Source organism: Schistocerca gregaria, chromosome 3 (assembly GCF_023897955.1).
Source record: "Schistocerca gregaria isolate iqSchGreg1 chromosome 3, iqSchGreg1.2, whole genome shotgun sequence".
Classification (NCBI taxonomy): domain Eukaryota; kingdom Metazoa; phylum Arthropoda; class Insecta; order Orthoptera; family Acrididae; genus Schistocerca; species Schistocerca gregaria.
The window spans coordinates 591,590,117-591,614,465 of record NC_064922.1 but is presented as its reverse complement, the minus strand read 5'-3'; the positions used below and the strand labels follow the sequence as shown (position 1 = coordinate 591,614,465).

Here is a 24,349-nt window from a genome sequence, read left to right as displayed (position 1 = left end):
GAAATGGAGAAGAAGATCAGGCTCCCACATACACACTTACATTCACAACAGAATTTCCTTATGACAATGACCTAGTTTATATGGCACACTGCTATCCATATACATACTCAGATCTACAGGACTATTTAATCAGACTCCAGGTAAGACAACTATGTGTTAACGTAACTTAAGTGCTATGAAATAACATTTGGCGCACAGTGAGAGAAACAGCAGCTGAGTTCTATTAGAGGAAAGTACTACTGGCTTTTCTTTTTGTAGAACAACATATTTTTTTACTATAAATTTACAATTAGAATATTTTGCACAGGTATGCTACTGTCAATGATAATGGAGGCACACAGAAGCAATTTAGATGCTGTCTTAGTTCCTTAATCTCTCAAGTGTATTTGTATGTTTGAGTTTGTGTGACAGTATGTATGAGTCTGTGAGTCAGTGAGCAACAAAATGTAATTGAAAATTTGTGTAATATTTTGACTGCATAAGGACTTTAAGTATGAAAATAATATAAATGAAGACATCAATTCAATGAGTGTGGAAGAGAAATGCAAGATTCTCCAGTCATGAGACTGGAACATCCCCTTCTGAATCTCAAAGAAGAAAAATGAACCAGCATTGATGACATCCCTGCAGAGGTGCTGAAAAACTTAGGCAACAACATGAAAGGCCTATTATTTAAAGAAATAAATGACTGATACATAAGAAAAATAATGTAACAAGACTTCACACACTAAAAATCACTACAATATCTAAAATAGGAAATATTGTTGAGTGCACCATTTATAGAACACTTTTAGTGTTGTCACATGTCTCTGAAATACTCATTTATATAGCTAAGAGCAGTATAAAAGGAGAAGTAAATAAATATATTGGAGAAGACTATTCCTGATTTAGAGGAGGCAGAGAACAAGAGAAGCAGTTTTGCATTATGTACTATTGGAGAGAAGGGTGTATATGAATAGAAGAACTTTCTTCCCTTCATTGAGTTAGAAAAAGCATTTTAGAATGTGAACTGGGAGCTATTTTTTAGAGCTATGAAGAAAGTAGATCTAGACTGGAAAGATAGAAGAATGATTAATCAACTGTAGCAGAACCAAAGCACAAAAATAAACATCAATATAGTAAAGAAAATGGCCAAATCAGAAAAGGAATTTGACAAGGCTTTCCCCTATCTCTGTACTTATTTAATTGAGGAAGCAATACAAATCATGAAGAAGAAAATAAGGATTAAAAGCCAATGGTGTGAATATACTTTTTGTCAGATTTGCTGATGATATGATAATAGTTGCTGACTCCGAAAAAGAAATGAATAGAATTCTGCAAGCCCTTTCCGACATGCTTAAACTATGGAAATTGGAGGTAAACAAACAGAAAATGAAAGTAATCATGATATGTAAAAATACGGGAGAAATTAAAACAAATGTAAAAAATATATTGACATCAAAATTGATTAGTTGAAACAATTTTCTTGCCTCAGTAGTGTAATTGTAGATGACAACAGATACTTAATAGTGATGAAGAGAAAGATTCCATTGACAAAACAGCCATTTACGACTAAGTGAAACCATTTCAATCAGAAAATATACAAATATAGGTGTTGGAAAATCATTATCAAAATCATTTGTATGGAGTACAATGCTCAGTGGTTGTGAAGGTTAGACTGTGGTGAGATTGGAAAGGAATCAGCTTGATTCTGTTGCAATGCGTATATAGTGGAAAATGACAAAAAAGGGTTAAATGGAAAGAAAAACGAACTTGGAAATCATAAGGGATGCTAATGAAGAGAAAAAATTAGAAAATGAAATGGAAAAAATAAAAAGAAAAGTTATTGAGCATGTCATCAGACACAAAAATTTCATTCTTAATTTTCTTAAACGGCAAGTGATAAGAAAGATAGGACAACAATGGCATAGGATAAAGGATTTGGAAGACATCGAGGAGACGATAGGATATGACAATTACATGGAACTGAAACAAACAACAGTTGACAGAAGAGAGTGGTTGCACCAATGAGATATTAGACTTTAGAATATGTATGTATCAAACAGTGGAAAATCCAGGATGGAATGCACACTGCTGCCTAGAGCAAATGCTAAATGGTGTAGCTTCTTTACTTTGGCGTTTTCCTTTCTTCACTGAGATGGATGTGGGGCTACTTGAGTTATCTTCTCTTGTCCTCCTATCAGTCTTCAACATCCAACACCCCCCCTCCCCCTCCCCCTTCCCAAAACAAGAAAATAAACTGATGTGGTTTCTTTTTCCTAAGCATGAGTATTGTCTGTTAAATACAAGGACACATCACTTTCTAATCTTACCTACACCTTGAAAGTTGTCTTGGTTGAAATGGATATACTGAAATCAGAAGACAAGGAATGAAGTGGGCAGACAAAGCAAGGAACACAAAGTGGATCAAAACACTTTTGTAGAAAGAGCTTCCCCAGCTGCAGGAGGCTGGTGTGGGAAAGATGGTGTGGGAAATAGAGGGGTGGAGGGTGGGCAGGACACCACTTTGAATAAACTGAGGATGCTGTAATTCCATCTTTGCAGCTACAAGAAAATGTTTGTTTTTGTTACCAAATGTGTTTCATTTTATTGAAATAAAACATCATCATTGCTCTTTAATGAAACTTATTAACAATGTGACCTGCTTTCTAAACTGAAGAACAGTTCATTACAAAAGATGTCGATTTCTACTTATGTTATTTCATGCCTAGTTTTTCGGTTATATCAGGAAATACCATTTGCTTGCAGGTTTGTGGGTTGGTTATTTCTTCATTTGGGACTATTGATTAATGAATATGACCTAATCTCACACTACTTTGCAGAACTATGCATCTTTTGATGGTAAACACAACACTATGTAGCACTACTATCATTTATCTGGCCACTATAAAACAGATAGCATTAAAAACCAGATACAAACATACTTTAGTAGTTAAACTTAACAGGAAAATAAGGAAAAAAATGATGAAACAAACAAACCAATTCACACCAACACATACAAACAGCACAATGACAAGAAAATGGCATACATTGAACTAGCACAACACATTCATATACGAAATAGATAATATATTCAAAAAACAAGGGATAAACATTGCCTTCAAAATAAAGAATTCAATAAATAAGCACCTCCGTAAAGTGAAATCAAAACCAGATGGATACACATGATCTGGTATCTACCAGCTCAGTTGAAGGGCTTGTGAAAAAATCTGTATTTGGGATGCTGGCAGGACATTTGAGTGCAGGGAAACACAATACAACCCACTCAACATTTGCAGGTAACCTCAAACAAGAATACCATAGACCAAGTACTATAGAAAAAGATATGAACATCAGGAAAATCAGCAAAGACAGACACTACATTCCTTTTCAAGAAAACGTCCATATGCACAAACTATTAACACACAATAAACCATAACTCATTGACCAAATAAATGCTGGAAAATTAAAAAAAATTACACAATGAAAGGTGGCGAAAAAAGCCTTTCCATCTCTGACTCTCTATCACTCGCCTCCTCTCCCCCCCCCCTTCCCCCCCTCCATTCCCCACATCATTTTGTCTCTTGCTCATGACCTTTTCCTCCAACTCTCTCACCATCCCAATACCTTCTTCTCTCTATTCACTCATCTTTGCCTCCCTCCATTTTTAATTACATCACTACTCTTTCATTTCTCTTACATATTATATAAGTGCATAGTTGTTGTTGTTGTTGTTGTTGTCTTCAGTCCTGAGACTGGTTTGATGCAGCTCTCCATGCTACTCTATCCTGTGCAAGCTGCTTCATCTCCCAGTACCTACTGCAACCTACATCCTTCTGAATCTGCTTAGTGTACTCATCTCTCGGTCTCCCTCTACGATTTTTACCCTCCACGCTGCCCTCCAATGCTAAATTTGTGATCCCTTGATGCCTCAAAACATGTCCTACCAACCGATCCCTTCTTCTAATCAAGTTGTGCCACAAACTTCTCTTCTCCCCAATCCTATTCAATACCTCCTCATTAGTTACGTGCTCTATCCACCTTATCTTCAGTATTCTTCTGTAGCACCACATTTCAAAAGCTTCTATTCTCTTCTTGTCCAAACTATTTATCGTCCATGTTTCACTTTCATACATGGCTACACTCCAAACAAATACTTTCAGAAACGACTTCCTGATACATAAATATATTCGATGTTAACAAATTTCTCTTCTTCAGAAACGCTTTCCTTGCCATTGCCAGTCTACATTTTATATCCTCTCTACTTCGACCATCATCAGTTATTTTACTTCCTAAATAGCAAAACTCCTTTACTACTTTAAGTGTCTCATTTCCTAATCTAATTCCCTCAGCATCACCCGATTTAATTTGACTGCATTCCATTATCCTCGTTTTGCTTTTGTTAATGTTCATCTTATATCCTCCTTTCAAGACATTGTCCATTCCGTTCAACTGCACTTCCAAGTCCTTTGCCGTCTCTGACAGAATTACAATGTCATCGGTGAACCTCAAAGTTTTTACTTCGTCTCCATGAATTTTAATACCTACTCCAAATTTTTCTTTTGTTTCCTTTACTGCTTGCTCAATATACAGATTGAATAACATCGGGGAGAGGCTACAACCCTGTCTCACTCCTTTCCCAACCACTGCTTCCCTTTCATGCCCCTCGACTCTTATGACTGCCATCTGGTTTCTGTACAAATTGTAAATAGCCTTTCGCTCCCTGTATTTTACCCCTGCCACCTTTAGAATTTGAAAAAGAGTATTCCAGTCAACATTGTCAAAAGCTTTCTCTAAGTCTACAAATGCTAGAAACGTAGGTTTGCCTTTTCTTAATCTTTCTTCTAAGATAAGTCGTAAGGTCAGTATTGCCTCACGTGTCCCAACATTTCGACGGAATCCAAACTGATCCTCCCCGAGGTCTGCATCTACCAGTTTTTCCATTCGTCTGTAAAGAATTCGCGTTAGTATTTTGCAGCCGTGGCTTATTAAACTGATAGTTCGGTAATTTTCACATCTGTCAGCACCTGCTTTCTTTGGGATTGGAATTATTATATTCTTCTTGAAGTCTGAGGGTATTTCGCCTGTCTTATACATCTTGCAAGTGCATAGTAATATAATTAAATGGAATAATACACCTAAAATGATTTGAAGAAAAAAGTACAGTTTTAGATCAAAGATAAACTAGCAGTAAAATTGAACACGGCACAAAACATGTGATGCACTTGTAGCCTAATAGTCCAATTTAGTGTTGTGCTTAGCAAAAAATGTGCAATTCTGCAAAGCAGTGTGGGATTAGGGCAGAAATAACAGTGAAGAAACAACCCAAAAACTTGCAAGTAGATGACGTTTTCTGATGTAAGCAAAAAACCAGGCACGAGATACAGTAAGTAAAATTAAACATGTTTTCTAGTGAACTGCTTTATGAATTTAGAAACCAAATCAAATTGTAAATGTTGTTCTTTACAGATCACTGTTGATGTTTTATTTCAATAAAATGAAACACATTTGTTGACCAAAACAAGCATTTTCTTGTAGTTGCAAAGATGGAATTAAAATATCCTCAAAAACTGTGAAGCCTCTGTGAACAATATGGCCAACCACACAAATGAAGAACTTAGAAGATTCACCATATAGCAGAGATGCCGAGTCCCAGATAGACACAACAAAAATTGTCACAAAATAAAATTTTGGCCAAGAAGGCCTTTGTCAAAAATAGATAATGGATGCGCGCACGAGCACATGCACTCACACTCACACAGACACACACACACAGACACACACACACACACACACACACACACACACACACACACACACACACACACACACACACACTTATGCAAACAGAACTCTCACACACACATGACCACAGTCTCTGACAGCTGAAGCCAGACTTCGAGCAACAGCAACAGCAGAGGCAACTGGGAGGGGGTAAGTGGGTGGCTGGGGTGGGTAGGCGGAGGTATAGTAGAGTGGAGTAAGGAGATGGTGAAGTGTTGCGGGAGACTGTGCAGGGATGAGGTGGAGAGAGGGTATGGCAACCAGGTGTGGTCGGGAGGTTAGACGGAGGGCAATGGAGAGAGGGGGAGTAGTGGAAAACGAGAGAAGTAAAATGACTGAGTGTGTTAGTGGAAAAGAGGGTTGTATTGTGCTTGAATGGAAAAAGGGAAGGGTCTAGATGGGTGCGGACAATAACTGACTAAATTGAGGCCAGGATGGTTACAGGAGCGTAAGATATATTGCAGTGATAGTTCTCACCTGTTCAATTAAGAAAAGCTGGTGTTAGGGGAATGATCCATATTGGCCATTCATGCACACAGATGGCTTGTTGGTTGCCATGCCAACAGAGAATGCAGGGATGTGAGTCACGAGGCAAGCAGTTGGGAACAGGGACATTTCTCATTTCAGGCCATGAAGACAGGTAGTCAAGACCCCGGTGCAGAATTAATTCAGTTGCTCCAGGCTTGGGCGGTACTGAGTTATGAGGGGAATGTTCATCTGTGGCTGGACAATAAGACTTTGGCAGGTGGTGGCAGACTGGAAAGATAAGGTAAGGGGGATTTGTTTTTGTATAAGGTAGGGGGGATAATTACAGTCTGTGAAGGCCTCAGTGAGACCCTCGGTATATTTCAAGAGGGATCACTCATCACATCAGATGGAACAGCCACAGGTGGCTAGGCTGTATGAAAGGAACTTCTTGGAATGGACCGGATGGCTGAGGTTGAAGTGGAGCTATTGCTGTCGGTTAGTAGGTTTGATATGGACAGATGTACTGATGTAGCCATGTTTGAGGTGGAGGTCAATATCTAAGAAGGTGACTTGTTGGGTTGGGTAGGACCAGGTGATGGCATCTTTGCAATCTGGATCAAGGATGAGGACACCCTATCCACATTCCTCTAAAACCTCAACAGCTTCTTCTCCATTCACTTCATCTGGTCCTGCTCAACCCAATAAACCACCTTCATAGGTGTTGACGTCCATCTCAAAGATGGCTACATCATTACCTCCATCCATATCAAATCTACTAACCACCAGCAATACCTACATTTCGTCAGCAGCCACCCATTCGATACCAAGAAGTCCCTTCATATAGCCTAACCACCTGTGGCCATTGCATCTGCTGTGATGAATGGTCTCTCTTGATATATACTGAGGGTTTCACTGAGGCCTTTACAGACCATTATTATCCTTACAACCCTATACAAATACAAATCTCCTGTACCATATCTTTCCATTCAGCCACCACCTCCCAAAGTCTCAGTGCTCAGCCTCAGAGGAGCAATCCCCTTGTAACTCAGTGACATTCAGGACAGGAGCAACTGAATTACATTCTCCACCTGGGTTTCAACTACCTCTCGTCATACACTGAAATACGAAATGTTCTGCCCACAGTCCTTTCCAACCTTCCCACCTTGGTATTCTGCCATCCACCAAACCTACAAAATATACTCTTAAATCTCTACACAACCCCTGATCCCAAACTCTTACCTCTCAGCTCATATCCTTGTAATAGACCTACATCCATGATGTGCCCCACACATCCTCCTGCCACCCCATATCCCAGTCCAGTCACAAACATCACCTTTCCCATCAAAGGCAGGGCTGCCTGTGAAACCAGTCATGTGATCTACAAGCTAAGCTGCATCCACTGTGCTGCATTCTGTGTGGGCATGATCGTCAACAAGCTCTCTGTCCACATGAATGGCCACCAACAAACTGTGGCCAAGAAACAAATGGACCACCCTCTAGCTGTGTATGTTGTCAAATACGAAATTCTTCATTTCAGTGACTGCTTCACAGCCTGTGCCATATGGATCCTTCCCCCAACACTAGCTTTCCTGAATTGCACAGGTCGGAACTCTCCCTGCAATTTATCCCATGTTTGCATAACCCTCTTGGCCTCAACCTTAATTAGTCATTTTCCTCACCCATTTAGGCCCTCCCCTGTACCCATTCCAGCACTACACAACCCTTTATTCCATCAATGCATCCAATCTTTTTACTTCTCTCCTATTCCACTACCCCTCCCCCTTCCCCACCCTCCATCTAACCTCCCAGCTGTTCTTAGCTGCCCTACCCTCTCTCCATCTTATCCCTGCATGCTCCCCAGCAGTACTTCACTGTCCCCCACCCCTACCCTGCTATCCTTCTCCTTCCCCACCCCACCCCCCTTACCACTTCCTAGTTGCCTCTCCCATCAGGAACTGCTGCTGCTGCTCGTAGTCTGGCTTCAGCTGCCAGAGACTGTGGTAATGTGTGTGTGAGTGTGAGTGTGTGTGTGTGTGTGTGTGTGTGTGTGTGTATGTGTGTGTGTGTGTGTGTGTGTGTGTCTTCTAATTTTGACATAGGTCTTGTTTGCTGAAAGCTTATTTTGTGACAGTCTTTTTTTTTAATTTTGCTCTGCATATCTGCAACTCAGCATCTCCATTATATGGTGATTAGCAACTATCCTTTTCATAATATTGTTACATCCTATCCTGGATTTTCCATTGTTTGAACTTAGAGTATTGTTTGGGTAAGAATAGAAAGCATATGATGCGAGCTACAGTCCAAGGTAGATATTGAGTCATTGACAACTTATATAGATCTCAAATGCAATTAGTCAGATTTTAGGATTTGATATGATTTGTTGTAACATTAACTGTTTCAAGAAGCTGGAGGCTCATTATTAGATGGAGATGTTTCCTATAAAAACTAGTGTACTCTGTGTGTGTGTGTGTGTGTGTGTGTGTGTGGGTGTGGGTGGGTGGGTATGGGTGTGGATGTGGGTGGGCGGACGGGTGGGTGGATGGGTAGGTGGGTGGGTGTGTGCACGCATGCTTGAATATGGCTACAATGTACATTATCTGACTGAATTCTATGAGGCAGTGCAGTCGCCACAACATAATGAGATTAGCACCTTGCTGCTCAAAGTCCAAAAAGTAATGTTGCTGTAAAACATCCATCCAGTGATGATAAGCCTATAGAGTCTCAAAAACTAGTTAATTATACAAATCCACAGTATCACTATTACTCACTCCACAAGACAAATCAAATAAGTCTGAAATTTGATCAAGGACGGGTCTGGTCAAAGTGAGCAAGGCCTTACACATAAAGCAGTTTCATCAAAATAGCAGTGACAGTGCCACTACTCTTTGCGAGTATTGACACATTAAAGAAATATGAAGAGGTAATGTGTGAGAGGGAGACAACCAATTGCACCACCAATTGTTGAAGAAGTTACTGTCACCATGGCTGAGGAATGCTGGATTCGATGTGTGATCCAACAGTGCACAATTTGCATCATGATAGATGAACATTCGAAGGTCCACCATTGTTTCAGGCAGCAGTAGACCAATATCTAGTGCTGTGCCAAGTTGTCATGGCTGTAGATGGTTGGCACATTGAGCAATGTTTGTAACTTGGAACATAAACAAGGAATTCTGTTAACAAATGTTACCCTCTCATGTGGAAATTAAAATGCATTTCTTTCAATGGTTTATTTTTTTTCTTTTCTTCCCCCAGATGTCCTTAAAAATGTTTATACAACATTTCATTGTCCTATTTCAATTTGTTTGTCATGGCAGCCCTCTCAAGTAGTGAAACTTTAATTATAACCACCCTGTACAATGCTGTACCTACTTGTGAGAATGGGGATTATTCCCATTGGAATAGGCTCTTGATGGTCATTCATAGTCATTAAGCAGAGAAATAAGTAAGGATTTTAGTTTACTGACATATCATACAATTACCAGCTTTATCCAGGAGCACTCATAATACAGATGATGTCTTGGCTGGGAGAATGGTGTCTGTGATTCCTGAAACCACTGGATCCTGAATGTGATGCAGGTGATGTTGGTGGCTTTCATTTGGGTAGAGCAGATCTAGAAAAGAAATTGAGGAAAAATATTTTGTGGTCACATGAGCTTTGTGAAGTTTGCGCTTGATTGAGTTGTTGGTGGAGTGGCTGTAATGTGTGAGTTGGACTTTGACCACAGCCCTGTTGAGGAGGCAGTTGATGAGCATGGTTACCCCTTTTTGGTGGCCGTGAAAGGCACCACTGCCCATACGTCATCCCAAAGGGGAATAATGATGGCAGGTAAACTGCTGGAGTGGACGTGTATGATTGGAGGGATGGGCAATGGAGAGCTGGCGTTATTGTGATTGACTGTGTAGTTCTTCTGCTGAGCTTGGCCTATCCTGTGATGTTGAGCGATAGGAGGTGAAAAACAAGATAAATGCCTTATCAATACCAGTGCAAATGTGCCTTCGTGGTTTTAAAGGTGTGGATGAACTTTGCCACCAGGCATTTAGAACCGTAATTGAACAATGCCATAGGGATTAAATTGATGCCATTTTCTTCACAAAATTGTTGTGATTCTTCCAATGTGAAGTGAGGCCTGTTGTCTGCTACTACGGTTTGTGGTAATCATTCAGTGAAGAAAATGTGTAATAGGCTTGTATTGTTATTGATAATTAAGTTGATTGCATCTGTGACATACAGGGAAATTTGATTACAGCATTAACCAGGATCAACCAATGGGAACCAAGAAACAGCCTGGTGAAATCCACATGAATCTGGGATCAAGGAGCCATTGCTTTGGGGCATGGGAAATATCAGTATGCCAGGGTCATCCGTTATGGTGTGTCAGGCAAACTGCAATCATTTGTTTGATGTCTTTGTCTAGGCCCTTAAAAAAAAGTGTAGTTGGGCTAGTCTTTTGGTGATGATCATGCCCAGTGATTCTGGTGGAGCAACGTCAGTACCTGGCATTGGAGAGTGCATTGTATCATGACCCTCATGTGACTGTTGTCTCTGAGCAGCAAGAGGGTACTATTGAGCATAGAAAATTCGTGCTTACGGCGCCCTGTATGCCTGAACCTTAGAATGCTGGATGAGTTTACGATCCACTGGCCACTGGCATTTCACATACTTGAGGAAATTATCAAGGTCATGATCCTCTGGTCACCTCCTTTCGTGGTTATGGCATCTATAGGCAAATGTGTGAAGGCAGCCTCTTACTCTGAGTCAATATGGAGGCAGAACTCCAATGCAGCATCAAAGTTGGGATTCTACCTCACCAAGAGATGGGATGATGTGCTTATGTTCATATGCTGTGTTGTTGAATGGTACTGAACAATGTAGCAGTATCCTAGGAGAAACAGTGCTCTTTGTTGCAGGCCCTGGTCAGTATTGGTAGGTATGTTAGCATGAGAGTTAAGCAATGGCAAAAGTTATTATCTGTTAAAAGAACAAAATGCAGACATAAATATGGTCATGAAACTTTTTGAGAGCAAATATAATGACCAAAATCATTTTTTTCATTTGCCTGTAATTGCAAGTGTCAGAGTTTTTGAGGCAAATGCAGTTGGTCATTCCACCCTGGCTTTATGAGGAAGAATGGCTCCAAAATTATTGCCTGATACTTCTGCTGCAACAATCAGTAACTTTGTAGGGTCATAAGCCACAAGGAATGTTGGCAGGAGGAGTGTCAGTTACGGTGTAAGGCCCAAAATCCCTTGTCTCAAGTAGAGAATCAGTGCCATTTAACAATGTTGCAAAGTAGCTAATAAGGAGCAGTTCGGAAATCGCCACTGCCTGGGCAATGAATTTCCAGTAGAAGTTCAGCTGACTAAACAGTTATTTTAGTTGTTTGGTAGCCCTTGGAACTTGGTATGTAGCATCAAAAACAAACCCTAGATATTCAGCTTTTGGCTAAAAAAAAAAAGAGCATTTGCCTTTGCTACACTTCATGTTGGCTTATTGGAGAATGCTGAATAAGGCTTCAAAATTTTGCTGCATGGTACTTCACGTTTCTACCAGTGACGAGGATGTCATCAAGATAATAAGCTGTTTCCAGAACTCCTTCCATCATGTGTTTCAAATATCATTGAAATATTGCTGGGACACTGGCAGTGCCAAACAGCAGATGATTGTTTTGGAAAATTCGAAGTCTGGTATGAATAACTGAGATGTGCCTGGAGGCTTCACCCAAAGATAGTTGTAAAAGGACCTCACTTAGGTCAGTTTTTGCAAATAGTGTGCCACTGGCAAGTTTTGCCACATCTTTTATCTTTCGGACAGGATAGGGATCAATGATAACTTATGCGTTGATTGTTTCCTAAAATATGTCACAAATTCGTGAAGGTCAGTCTTGTTTTCTGACTACCACAATAGGAGTATCCCACTGTCTTTGACCCCTGGGGTCAGGATTTCTTCTTCTTGCAGTCGTAGCTTGAGGTGAAGCTTATTCTATAATATGAAAGGGACATTTTTGTCCTTAAAACATAGACAAGAATACTAGCCAACAGGGATACTGCTTTAGACTTAATGTGAGCTCTGAATTGGCCCTTCACCTCAGTAGTGTTATTGTTGTATCTCTTCATTTGTTTTGTGGTGGTTTTGGAGTGACAGTGAACAAGGTTGCTTATATGTGTCCCAGTTCATGATGGGGGTGGAGGAGACAGTATCTATTTGAAAGGTGATAGGAATGGTGCTGATTACCCTCTATAATTCCAACAATCAATTGGAGATGGGTAGAATGGCCTGCATGTGGAGGACATCCAGGCTTTGCACATAGTCCACTTCATCTAAGTTAAACCCCAGTGTGTTTAGGTCAGTACAATCAACTTTCATTTTAAATGTGGACTTTCAAACCTGTGCCTTATGTCCAGTTTCACCGCAGGCTTTGCACTTCACACTGTGAAAGTAGCACTGCTGGTGTAACACATTTTCAAACAATTTCAGGTGTGATGCCTTATAGCACTCCTGTATAGATCCTGTGTATTTGGAGAATGACTCATGCGTGCACAGTGACAGATGGTCTGAAGCGGTTTCAGTCAATACGTAGTTCTAATTTTCATCTACTAGAGGACAGTAGTGCACACAGACATTCCAGAAACAGGTCAAGAGAATGTTTTCTTGAATTGTTCTGTTTATTTCTTAAAGGCTTTTTGTTTATTTATGTTTGTACTGTTTTTAGTAGTGTGAGTGGTGCGTGAATGTGGCATAAAGTAAAATGTGGATCATTGTTCTACTGATGAATGTTGTTTGATAGGGAATTTTGCATCATAATACGTTAAGTAAGTTTATGGTAAAAGGAAAAGTAAATCGAGTGAAAATGAAAGTAGTTAATAGCATAATGTGTAAACAAAGTATCAGAATGTTAAATATTTATTTTTGGAAAAAGTACATTTCGAAAGTGTGTTATTTGTTGATTTGTTAGTCATGAAAAGTGCAGTCTAAAGTGGGAGAATAGTGTTTTTCTATTGACCTTAAAGAAAACTGACCAATGAGAATGGAGTATTCTTCATGAGATTTTTCTCTTGGAGATATCAAATGCTTACAGCAGTCTACAGCAGTTGGAGTGCAGCCATTCAGTGGTATGGTCGTGTGTAGTATAAGCTCCGAAGGAAGTTATAATTTCCAGTTTTAGTTGTGCTACATATTCCAAAAGTGTTTTAAAGTGAAGGCATATTTATTCCAGTGTGTTTGTTAGAAAGTATGGAATTTTTAACTGATTTTGTGTATGAGTAAAGACAGTAATTCTGTGTGGCATATTGAGCAGATCGGTGAATAAAAACTTGAGTGCATTAGACACTGATAAACATAATAGTATGGTAAGCATTTTCATCTAAGAACAATCCATGCTCAGTAGCTGTTCAGATTTCAGGAAATGCATTACCATAAACTTGCTAACATGAATGAAAGAACTTAGTAGCTGTTCAGATTTCAGGAAATACATTACCATAAACTTGCTAAAATGAATGAAAGACTTTGTGCATGACTGGAAGGTTCAAAATATACTGAAGTTTTGCCAGTATTTCCACTTTTCATTCAAAATTAAGACCTTTACCTGATTCTTCCAATAGTTACATTGTATGCAGTCTGGTGCGAGTTGCAGTATGGTAGGTTTCTGCTCGGCTTTCCTACCAGCGATCTGCTGCAATCAGTTCACAGGTGGGTGCAGGTAATAGATGAAAGAAATCGTGCCAACACAAATTGCTGCATAACTGTAATTTCTTGTTGTGTTGTGTCGGTTACCTGTGACTTTTTTTTAGTGGGTGACTTTTTTAGCTTTGGGAGATGGGACTGAGTTTGGGTCTTGTGAGTGAGGTGGGTGGGAAATGCCTGTGATGGGTCTAGCTGGGTCACTGAGGACTGGACTGATTGCTCAAAAGCCCAAGTGAGTGGAAGACAAGTTGCTAAAGATGGGACATTTAATTTGAGAGCTCATTTCTGAGTGAGCTTCTCATCTCAGAAATGAACTAGAATCATATCCCTAACCAGCAGTTGAGCAGATGACTGTTTATTGGAGGACTGAAAATGGTGACACGAGGTAAGTCCCTGCAGTTGAACTCTTCACTCCTGATAGAACTGTCCGTTCCGTTTGTGACAACTAAACAATTTTTGCCTGGCAGCTGCCACACAAACTTAGAAATCAAAATATTGTAACAAACATGTTTTCAAATATTCATAGGTAAAGGCATGTAGTTTTGCTTCTGGATTTAACTGCTGCAAGAAGCAATAGATATCAGCTCCTGCCTAAGTCAATAGAAAAGCATGTTGCTGGGTATCACCTGAGATACCTTGGGTGATGAAATGCTGTTCTAGATGGGAGGTGTGGTGGGATCATGGTTCTGCTTTCCTCTCAAATATTGGGAATAGTAGTGGCGACACCCTGAAGCCCTGGAGTCAATGTGAGACACTCAGTTGGAAACCTTGGGTGATTATTGATTATTGCTGCCATCTTTTCCAACATCAATTGCTGTACCTGTCACATATTTTGTAAAAGTGATAGTACTTGGTGAGTCATGTCTGTGGTGGCTGTTTACATACTGCGAGAGAAATTTGATGTAAGCACACTATGTGTGTGGGGAAGATTCATTACCAAGCAAAGTGATACATGCTGGGCTATGTGCAGAAGAACATACACTTAATTTAAATAACATTAAATTTAATTGATGAAAGTCAGATGAATAAACTTTTTTACAGGGATTTAAATGGTTTACCCTCAAGATCAATACAAAAATGTATAATAAGACAACTTAATACACACTGTATACATGAAAAAGGGCAAGGATGCACAAAATGGAAACAAACAATTATAATCTGAAAAAGACATAGGGCAACAAAGAAACAGATGGCTTCCTTGAAGGCAGAACAGGCTGTAAATATACTCCATAAAGTGAAGAACAAAGTATAAAAATTTGTCAGGTGTAGAATGCAAAAAGAGAATACAGATACCAAAAGAAAGAAATTGCCGGAATATGCAAAGTGGTGAAACAGGAATGGCTACAGAAATGCAGAGATGTAGAAGTACGCGTGACTATGGAAAATATAGATGGAGGAAATGACACTGCATACTAAACAAGGGGAAGGCTGCTGCTGCTCATTGGAACATTAGAAATCATCACAGTGGTTGATTCTTCCCCTTGTGTTGGAGTATTAAAACACTAAGCACTTTGCTTTCCTGCTGCCTTTGGTTGCGGCTGCTGTAATTTCTTGTCCTAGCATCAGTGCTATCAGTATGAGGGTGGCCAAAGCAGCTGACTAGTCAGAGGCCTCTGGAGCTTTCCATGATGCACAGACTGGCAGTTCAGTCTGCTGGTTGTTGGAAAGCGGGCAGCATGCCTGTTTCCACAAGGCATTCGGTACAGTTCTGCACTGTCACCTGATAAACAAAGTAAGAGCCTATGGAATATCAGACCAGCTGTGTGGCTGGATTGAAGAGTTTTTAGCAAACAGAACACAGCATGTTGTTATCAATGGAGAGACGTCTACAGATATTAAAGTAATCTCTGGCATGCCACAGGGGAGTGTTATGGGACCATTGCTTTTCACATTATACATAAATGACCTAGTAGATAGTGTCAGAAGCTCCATGCGGCTTTTCTCAGATGATGCTGTAGTATACAGAGAAGTTGCAGCATTAGAAAATTTTAGCGAAATGCAGGAAGATCTGCAGTGGATAGGCACTTGGTGCAGGGAGTGGCAACTGACCCTTAACATAGACAAATGTAATGTACTGCGAATACATAGAAAGAAGGATCCTTTATTGTATGATTCTATGATAGCGGAACAAACACTGGTAGCAGTTACTTCTGTAAAATATCTGGGAGTATGCTTGCGGAACAATCTGAAGTGGAATGATCATATAAAATTAGTTGTTGGTAAGGATTGTACCAGGTTGAGATTCATTGGGAGAGTCCTTAGAAAATGTAGACCATCAACAAAGGAGGTGGCTTACAAAACACTCGTTCGACCTATACTTGAGTATTGCTCATCAGTGTGTGATCCGTACCAGATCGAGTTGACGAAGGAGATAGAGAAGATCCAAAGAAGAGTGGCGCGTTTCGTCACAGGGTTATTTGGTAACCGTGATAGCGTTACGGAGATGTTTAGCAAACTCAAGTGGCAGACTCTGCAAGAGAGGCACTCTGCATCGTGGTGTAGCTTGCTGTCCAGGTTTCGAGAGGGTGTGTTTCTGGATGAGGTATCAAATATATTGCTTCCCCCTACTTATACCTCCCGAGGAGATGACAAATGTAAAATTGGAGAGATTCAAGCGCGCACAGAGGCTTTCAGACAGTCGTTCTTCCTGCGAACCATACACAACTGGAACAGAAAAGGGAGGTAATGACAGTGGCATGTAAAGTGCGCTCCACAACACGCCATTGGGTGGCTTGCGGAGTATAAATGTAGATGTAGATGTAGATGTCAGAGTTAGTTGTGTGAGCTAGGATATGAGATCCTTAGAGCTACTTTGTGTAGTGGTACTGGTGGACATGATACTTTAGTGCCAGTGAGGTGTTTATTTTGCAGTTTGTCTGGGCACTAGTTGCCATGAACCAGAACTGTAGCAGCTGTGTATTTGTATGTTGGCATACTGGTCATATTTTGATGCTGTGATGGAGGAATTAAATTGTGCTTACATTTTTTTTTTGTATGGTTAAATGGTAGTTTGTATTCTGTCTTTCTTTTTCTTTTTCTTTAAAAAGAAAAGAAAGAAAAAGAAAAATCTGTTGTATTATGGTGGAAATAGAGTACATAAAATGGTGGAAACATGTGCTACTGCCTCAGATGCAGTTACTGCTTTAATTCGGCAAGTGGAAGGCATTAACAGAGCAGTTTGAGAGCATGAAGGAGAGAAATTTCAAACTTAATTGTGAGTTAGAGGCTTGTAAAGAGAGTCAAGTTCAGCCACAATGAGAGTCACAGGGAAGTAAGTCTGTACCAACTTGCACTGATTAATCCCTTCTTGGGCAAGGCAATGGAGGATGTGACAGTTTTCATTAATGATGTTAGGGACACTGCGGAAGCACATGGTTGGTCAGTTGAAATAACCCTTTATGTTGCTAATATTCATTTGGCGGGGGACACCAAAGCATATTTTGTCTACCACAAGACATTAAGTAAAGCACATACATTCCAGGCACTGAATTGTACCAGGTGTACCAAAAGCAGAAGAGTGCATGATTTTTTTGGAGAAATTAAGTGCAATGTTAATGCATGATAATGAGTCTGTGGAATCCATAAGCTAAATGCAAAGGTATGTGTACAGATCCAGAATGCAGGAGCTTATGGAGTGCTATTACAGGAGGCAGAAAATAGAGCGTTGGATGTTTTTTGTGTGGTGTAGCTGCTGAAATGTCATGGAAGGCACATGTAGAGAATGCAGAGGACTTAGAGACAGCTCTTAGGATCACAACACTTATAGAGGAAGTTGATATGGCTACAAAGCAGAGAGTGGACCACCACATGTTACTTCTGAACTCAAGTGTTATAGATGTGGTTGGGAGTGGTATGTAAGGAAGCAGTGTAAGCAGCCGGAGTGCTATGCGTGTGGCATATTGGGCCACTGGGCAGTTGAATGTAGATGTAGGAAGGGTGGAAAGCACCAGGCAAGGGAAGCAGACATTAAATGCAAATGGGATGGCTTCAACCATTGGAACGCAGTCCCTATAGACCATAATATGGCACAAGCTAGTGCACAGATAAATGTAGCATAGTGAGTGGCAGGAAACAGAGATTTTTGGTGGACACTGATGCAGATGTGTCCGTTATCAGTCTGGACCTCATGGGAAAGAGGAGACTGGAGCCATCACAGTATAGGTTACATGGGGTTGGCAATAATGGTGTGGAATTGGGTACAGCAGAACTGGAGTTTTTGGTCAGCAAAACTAAGTTCATTGAACACATGGGGATGCTGCCATCCATAGATGAAGGTTGTTCAGTGATTCTTGGGCTAGACTTTCTTGACAAACCTCATGCTAAGATTGAATGTTTGCAATACATAGTGGAACTTAATGGGACTTAGTTTCAGCTGGAGGAAACAGATGCAACTGAGACAATGGTGCAAGGTTTACTTATATGGGGGTGAGACCATCTAAGCTGCATACATTTTCAGTAAAGATCGATCAGCAGGATAAAATACCATCAGGTATGAGAAAGATAGTGTGGGTTTCAGTAGATACCGATTTGCTGAGGGAAACATTATATGTGGTTGAACCGCTCTTAAGCATCGAGAAGTTGATTGTTTGCATTGTTTTTTCTGCTGGATTTTAGTGTTGGTGAGTGACATTAATGGGGGACAGATAATTCTGGTTAATGTGGATGACTTTGCCAGAGGGGAGTTAAATCTGGCAAAGGGTATAATAATAGCCACTCTGGAAATCTTGGAGGATGAGGACTTTGAGAGGTCAAACATAGAGGGAAGCCACAAGCAAACCATCTGTATGAAAGTGTTACAAGGAAAAGTAAGTTATTTGAAGGGCAGAGATCAAATGGCTATGGAGAACTTGTTGTTGAGGTTTATTGATTTATTTTGTGTGAATGGAGGGTTACCGGCAACCCTGCTGATGCAACATGACATACCAACAGGGGATGGTGCACCAATTTATTGGAAGCCATACCATATAACAAAGCAGCTACAGCCAATGGTAGAAGAATTTATTGAACAAGAATTACAGAATGGTATCATAAAACCAAGTGGTAGATGGAGTGCAAATGTTGTCATCGTGCCAAAGAAGTCGGCAGATAGGACACGGAAATATAGATTTTGCTTTGATTGCAGATATTTAAATGTGCAAACCATTTCAGATGCTTATCCAATTCCAAACATCATGGAAATTTAGGATAATCTTGGTCAGTGTCGGTTCCTGACAACAGTGGACCTCAGGAGTCGATACCATCATTTGGAGGTGGTGTGTGAAGATAAGTAAAAAAACAGTATTTACCATCCCAGTAGGACATTTTCATTACAAATGCTGGCATTTGGACTAAAGAACACACTGCAACTTTTAAGCAGTTGTTAGATGGGATACTGAGAGGATTAAAGCCAAAAACTTGATCTCGATGATATAATTGTGTATTCAGAGGATTTACCAAAGCTTGTGAGATGTTTGGAGGATGCCTTGAGTGGACTATGAATTGTATGTTTGATGTTAAGTGTGGACAAGTTTCACAAACGCAGGTGAACTATCTGAGGTATGTGATTAGTGAGCATGGTGTATAGACTGAGTCTCACAGATGCAGTTCGAAGTTATCCAATACCACAAACAACTGAGCAGGTAGATGCTTTGTGAAGGCCTGTGTGAGAATAGCCAGACCCCTGGACAAGATACTAAAGAAGGGGATGAGATTCGATTGGTTGCACGAATGTCAGGAGGCATTTGAAAAATTGAAAGAAATATTAGTTTCAAATCCAGTATTGGTTTTTCCAGATTTCGAGAAAGAGTTTATCCTTTTGTGTGATGCTTCAAATGAGGCAGACAGTTGGGCTTTGGGACAGACGGAAGACGGTCAGGAACATCTGATAGCTTAGGCTTCAAGACAGTTAAACAAGGCAAAATGTAACTACTCAACCAAGGAGAAAGATGAGATGGTGGTCATATATGATGTTACATATTTTCAGTGTTATCTGTACGGCAAGAAATTTAACATCATGACAGACCAAGATCATTGAAACTGTTCCTTGATTTGAAAGATTCATCTAGTAGATTAACTCAGTGGGCACTTAAACTTAGTGAATTGGCATATGAGGTAATCCGTAAACCAGAGAGATCTCATGCAAATGTAGATTCATTAAATAATGGAGTAGCAATGTTAAGTACACAGTTGGCCGACCGGTTTACCTTATGTACAGTGTGCTTATAATTCGAAGGTTCGGACTGCAGTCGGCTTGTCATCATTTGCAGTGGTGTGTGGCAGGAAAATGCCATCCCCCTTTGATGTTTTGATTCCCAAACTAGGACCGGATAGTGAGTCGGTGAGGAAGTTTGCCAGAAACGAAGTACCTGGGACCATACCAGGTCATGGAAGTGACCTCGCCAGTGAACATGAACATACAGTTCCATACAAAAATGTCTGTTCACACGTCAGTCACATAACACCATTCAAAGGAATGGTAGAGGGGATACCACAGTTATCGGCAACCAAGAAGGAGGTGAAATTTACAAAGGGTAAAAAGGAGTAACCTGGGGTTGGTGAGCAATGTAAGGTGCATGATGTACCATATAGGTTATGGTCGCATATGTACATTGTATAATTCAAATTTGTGTCTTTGTTTTTGGTTTAGCATATCAAGAGGTATGTATTTTTTATTGCCACAAGGATATTTGTTGTATTTTGTATCAAGTTATTAGTTTTTATATTATTATTAGTGATATTATTTTTGTGGATTGTACATATTCAGAAGTAGGGAAGAGGTGATGGAGTAATTCATGATTTGTATGGACTGATATGCCGACATGTAAAGCGAGCTTGTTTCTTGGAGAAAGTAAATGGGACAAGTTATGGGAAGGCACTCCTGCCAACCTCAACGTGCTTCCACAGTGTGGGTACACATTAGTTATACTCCATTTTCATGACAGAGACTGTATGGTTGAAGTACTATGAAGGAGGTAGACTGGCAGAGTTGAGGAAACTCAAGCTTCAGGAAAGCAGAATGATCATTAAGGGCATGATTTGTTAGGTAGTTGGGATGGACTTTCATCTTCTGGCTATGCTTACAGGCTCAACTATAATCACATTGTCACAGAATATGTTGTATTGGCCAGAAGGATCTCTGAGGGTATTACATGTTCAAAATTTAACATATGTAAATGACATACACAATCCAGAGCTTTTGCAGTCCTTCGACAGATTAATAGAGTGCCAGCAAGGGGGAGTTTCAATGGAACAAATGTGGCAGTATGTACACCATTTCTTGGAAGAACAGATGCACAATGCATTAGTGGTGAGCATTTTGGCCACCAGTTGTGTTGTGTTTCTTGCAGGCTTTTGTGTACTGTATTTCTGGCTAAGATGGAAGAGGGCACAGGCTGTGGATATGCCAACATACCAGTTGCTAGTAGAATGGTTGTCTGGCATTGGTTGGGGAAACAATTTGTTTTAAGGTCTTAATTAGTGTATAAGTGTGTGATAAGGGGTACATGGTAGTAGTAAAGTATGAGCGTAAGTCTTGTATGGTAAATTCAAGATACTGTCCTCAATATATAAATTATCAGAGTCAAGGTAGTTGAGTGGGAGCGTGACATTAAAGATTCCGGACAAATCTTCCAGAAGGCAGGAGGTATGCTACACCATGAATAAGTACAGGCATGGACTTGGGGAATTCCTGTAAATTTCGTGCAGCTATGGCTGGAAGTTAGTAAGTAAGGGATCAATTGGGTCATCAAGTGGCAGGCGTGGGCATTGTTGATATTTTGCAAACAATTCTGCAAGGAAGGCTTATGACATCACTTGCAGGTGGGAGGGCATGGTCCAGTGGGCACTGTACACAAATGTGAAGTAATCAGGACAGCACAGGGCACTGACATGCTGTGAAGAACCCATACATTGCAGCTAACAACAGCACCTAGTGGCCTGTGGGGCTGAAGTGAGCTGAGGAAAGCTGACATTGTATTTATTAATGAGCACTCCACATGTCCCCTCTAGAGAAACTACATCAGAAGCATAGGGAAAAGACACATACATATGTGAGCCCCAGAGGTTCAAATCAGGGAGTGATATTGCAGTTCTATTGATGCCTAGAACAGGCCAACCAAGATGACCTTTTGGTGATGGATATCGGCGACCAACCGGCCCGCTGAAATTACCTCCAAGCACTGGTGCATGGATGCATCATAGCTGTGGTGGGCTGTGCCAAACCTTGGAGTTGGACTGATGTGAGGAGTGAGAGGGCTGCTGGCGTCCTCTCTCTAGGTGACATCACCCGCAGACTGCAAGCTGCCAACTGCAAGGGCTGGGCCATGGTGCAAACTTGCGGCCTCCCAGATGCAGAGCTGTCTGGTTACTGACTGAGCTGCACTTGGTGGATGGTCAGAGCTGCTAATGCTCACTACAATGATGGCAGTCAGTTGCTTCCTTTTGGTGCTCTACATGGGATCCACAAGTTGCCATTGAGGGAGGCGTGAGCCATGTTTCTGGCCATGAGTGCAGCTAACACACACAGTGACCACTTAGCCATGGCATGAGCAGGAGCAGTATATCTGCAAGGCTGGGCAACCGGATGCTGACACTGCAGGTTTTGTCATTGCCATTGGCACTGACCCATTTACACATGCTGTGCAGCTCCTTCACTGAGTTCAGCAGAGGGTTCGTTGTGTGCCTTCAATGTAATAAAGTCAACAAAATGCTTGCCTATGTTTCTCTGCACACTTTGGTGTGAGTCACCTCTCTCTCCAAAATCGTACCTGTTGGTCATTCTGACATATTAAAACCCTTGAGCTCGAGGGGTTGTGACAAATCTCTCAGAATGGATGATCATGGAGCAATCTGAAAACTGTATTTCAGGCATGAACAGGCAATGTCAGTCATGTAATTTAGTGTAACTCCTTGTAGGACAGTGATAATGTCACAATTTTCCATTTCCTTGTTACCAGATTCCACAACAAGACCCATATTCTTGGTTCACATTCCCCTTCAACCGCCTCTTTGAATGGACTTTGAGTTTGTCTTATAATTATTTCACTGAACTTTGCACCAAGCTGTTTTAAGCCATTGTGCTGAACCGTTCACTTCCCCTATCAGCATCTACTGTGAATAAAACTAATTTTAAGGTGGAGCTCTTAGGATGGGTATGCACTACCTCATAAGGAGTTTTTCATGTTGACTCACGAACTCTGCTGTTATATGTAGAAAATATATATGGCAGGTAATGATAGCAATCATTACAGTGTACAGACAATGATTTTATGAAAGCAGTCAATATGTCCAATGGCTTTGGGGTGGAAGGGAGTGCTTTTCCACTTCTTAAGCCATTTAAAAATTATACCATTCCATTGTGGCAGGGAGCTACAGCAACCAGTTTTAAATTATTCCAGAATAAAAACATTCTTGGTTGCTCAAGGTCAACTTTGCATTTTATACGTTTTTATGATGGGTGGATTACATAGTCAGTTACTTTTATGCCCATTTTCCATTTTATGTGGCTTTGTGTTGGATGGGATATATATCCAGCTATTTTTCCACAATCTGATGTGCCCCAAAAGGTGAAATGTATAATTGTAATTAAAAAATTTTGCAGCATAGACCATTTTTGTTCTAGAATCTCAGTACATAATAGTTCACATCTTGTAAAAATAAAGTGGACATGTAATTTATCCCTTGGTCTATGAAAATGGCATTGTGACTTCCAAAACATATTACTAATTGATTCTTATTTGTTTGTTTAGATCCCACAAATCCAATACAATGAAACATTCGCTTGGATGTAGGACGTGTGAGATTGTTAGCAATTATACAAAAGGAACACATAAAGAAACCCTCTTGCAACAGGAGATATATGTATAAGATAAAATAGACATTAATAGGTATAGGCAAAATTACACTTAAAAAAGTTGAAAGAAAAGTAGATCTTAATAGCTACATAAAAGACATAGTAATGTTAACAATGATTCCAACTATCATAATGCATAAGAGAACATCAGATTTAATTAAAAGAAAAAATGAATTAGAGTTAATGCAATCAACCGAGTGAAAGGAATTATCTATTAGATAGGGTTTGAGTTTTGTTTAAATTTGGGAATCTCATGTACAATACTAAATTTTTAAATTTATAATGGAGGTCCATCTTCCTCTGAGTATGGTATGAATCATTGGTTTTGTATGATTGCTCATTTCCACCAATGAAACATAACAGGAAGTAGATATATTGACATGTCATTATTAGTATCCTTCACAAAGGCCTTTGCTACAGTTTCTACCATCATACATGCATCTGGCATCAAACCCAGGTACCAAGAAAAATGATCAATAATGACAGAATATATTTATTCTCCAGTTGTATCTGGTTAAGGCTCCATAATATTTCAGCCCACAGCATCAAATGACATAAAATCTGGCAACGTCTGCAATGGAATCCATGGCCAGGAAAGTTGCACT

General features: G+C 40.2%; 1 protein-coding gene across 2 annotated transcripts in view; it reads left to right on the top strand.

The window, feature by feature from the left end:
• LOC126356308 (cytosolic carboxypeptidase Nna1-like) overlaps nt 1-24,349 on the top strand; it is a 550,530-nt gene that overhangs the window by 128,383 nt on the left and 397,798 nt on the right. For both annotated transcript variants that reach the window (XM_050007259.1, XM_050007260.1), the window contains one exon: nt 2-140. In XM_050007259.1, coding sequence (XP_049863216.1) covers nt 2-140 — 139 coding nt within the window. The remainder of the gene's footprint in view (nt 1; nt 141-24,349) is intronic.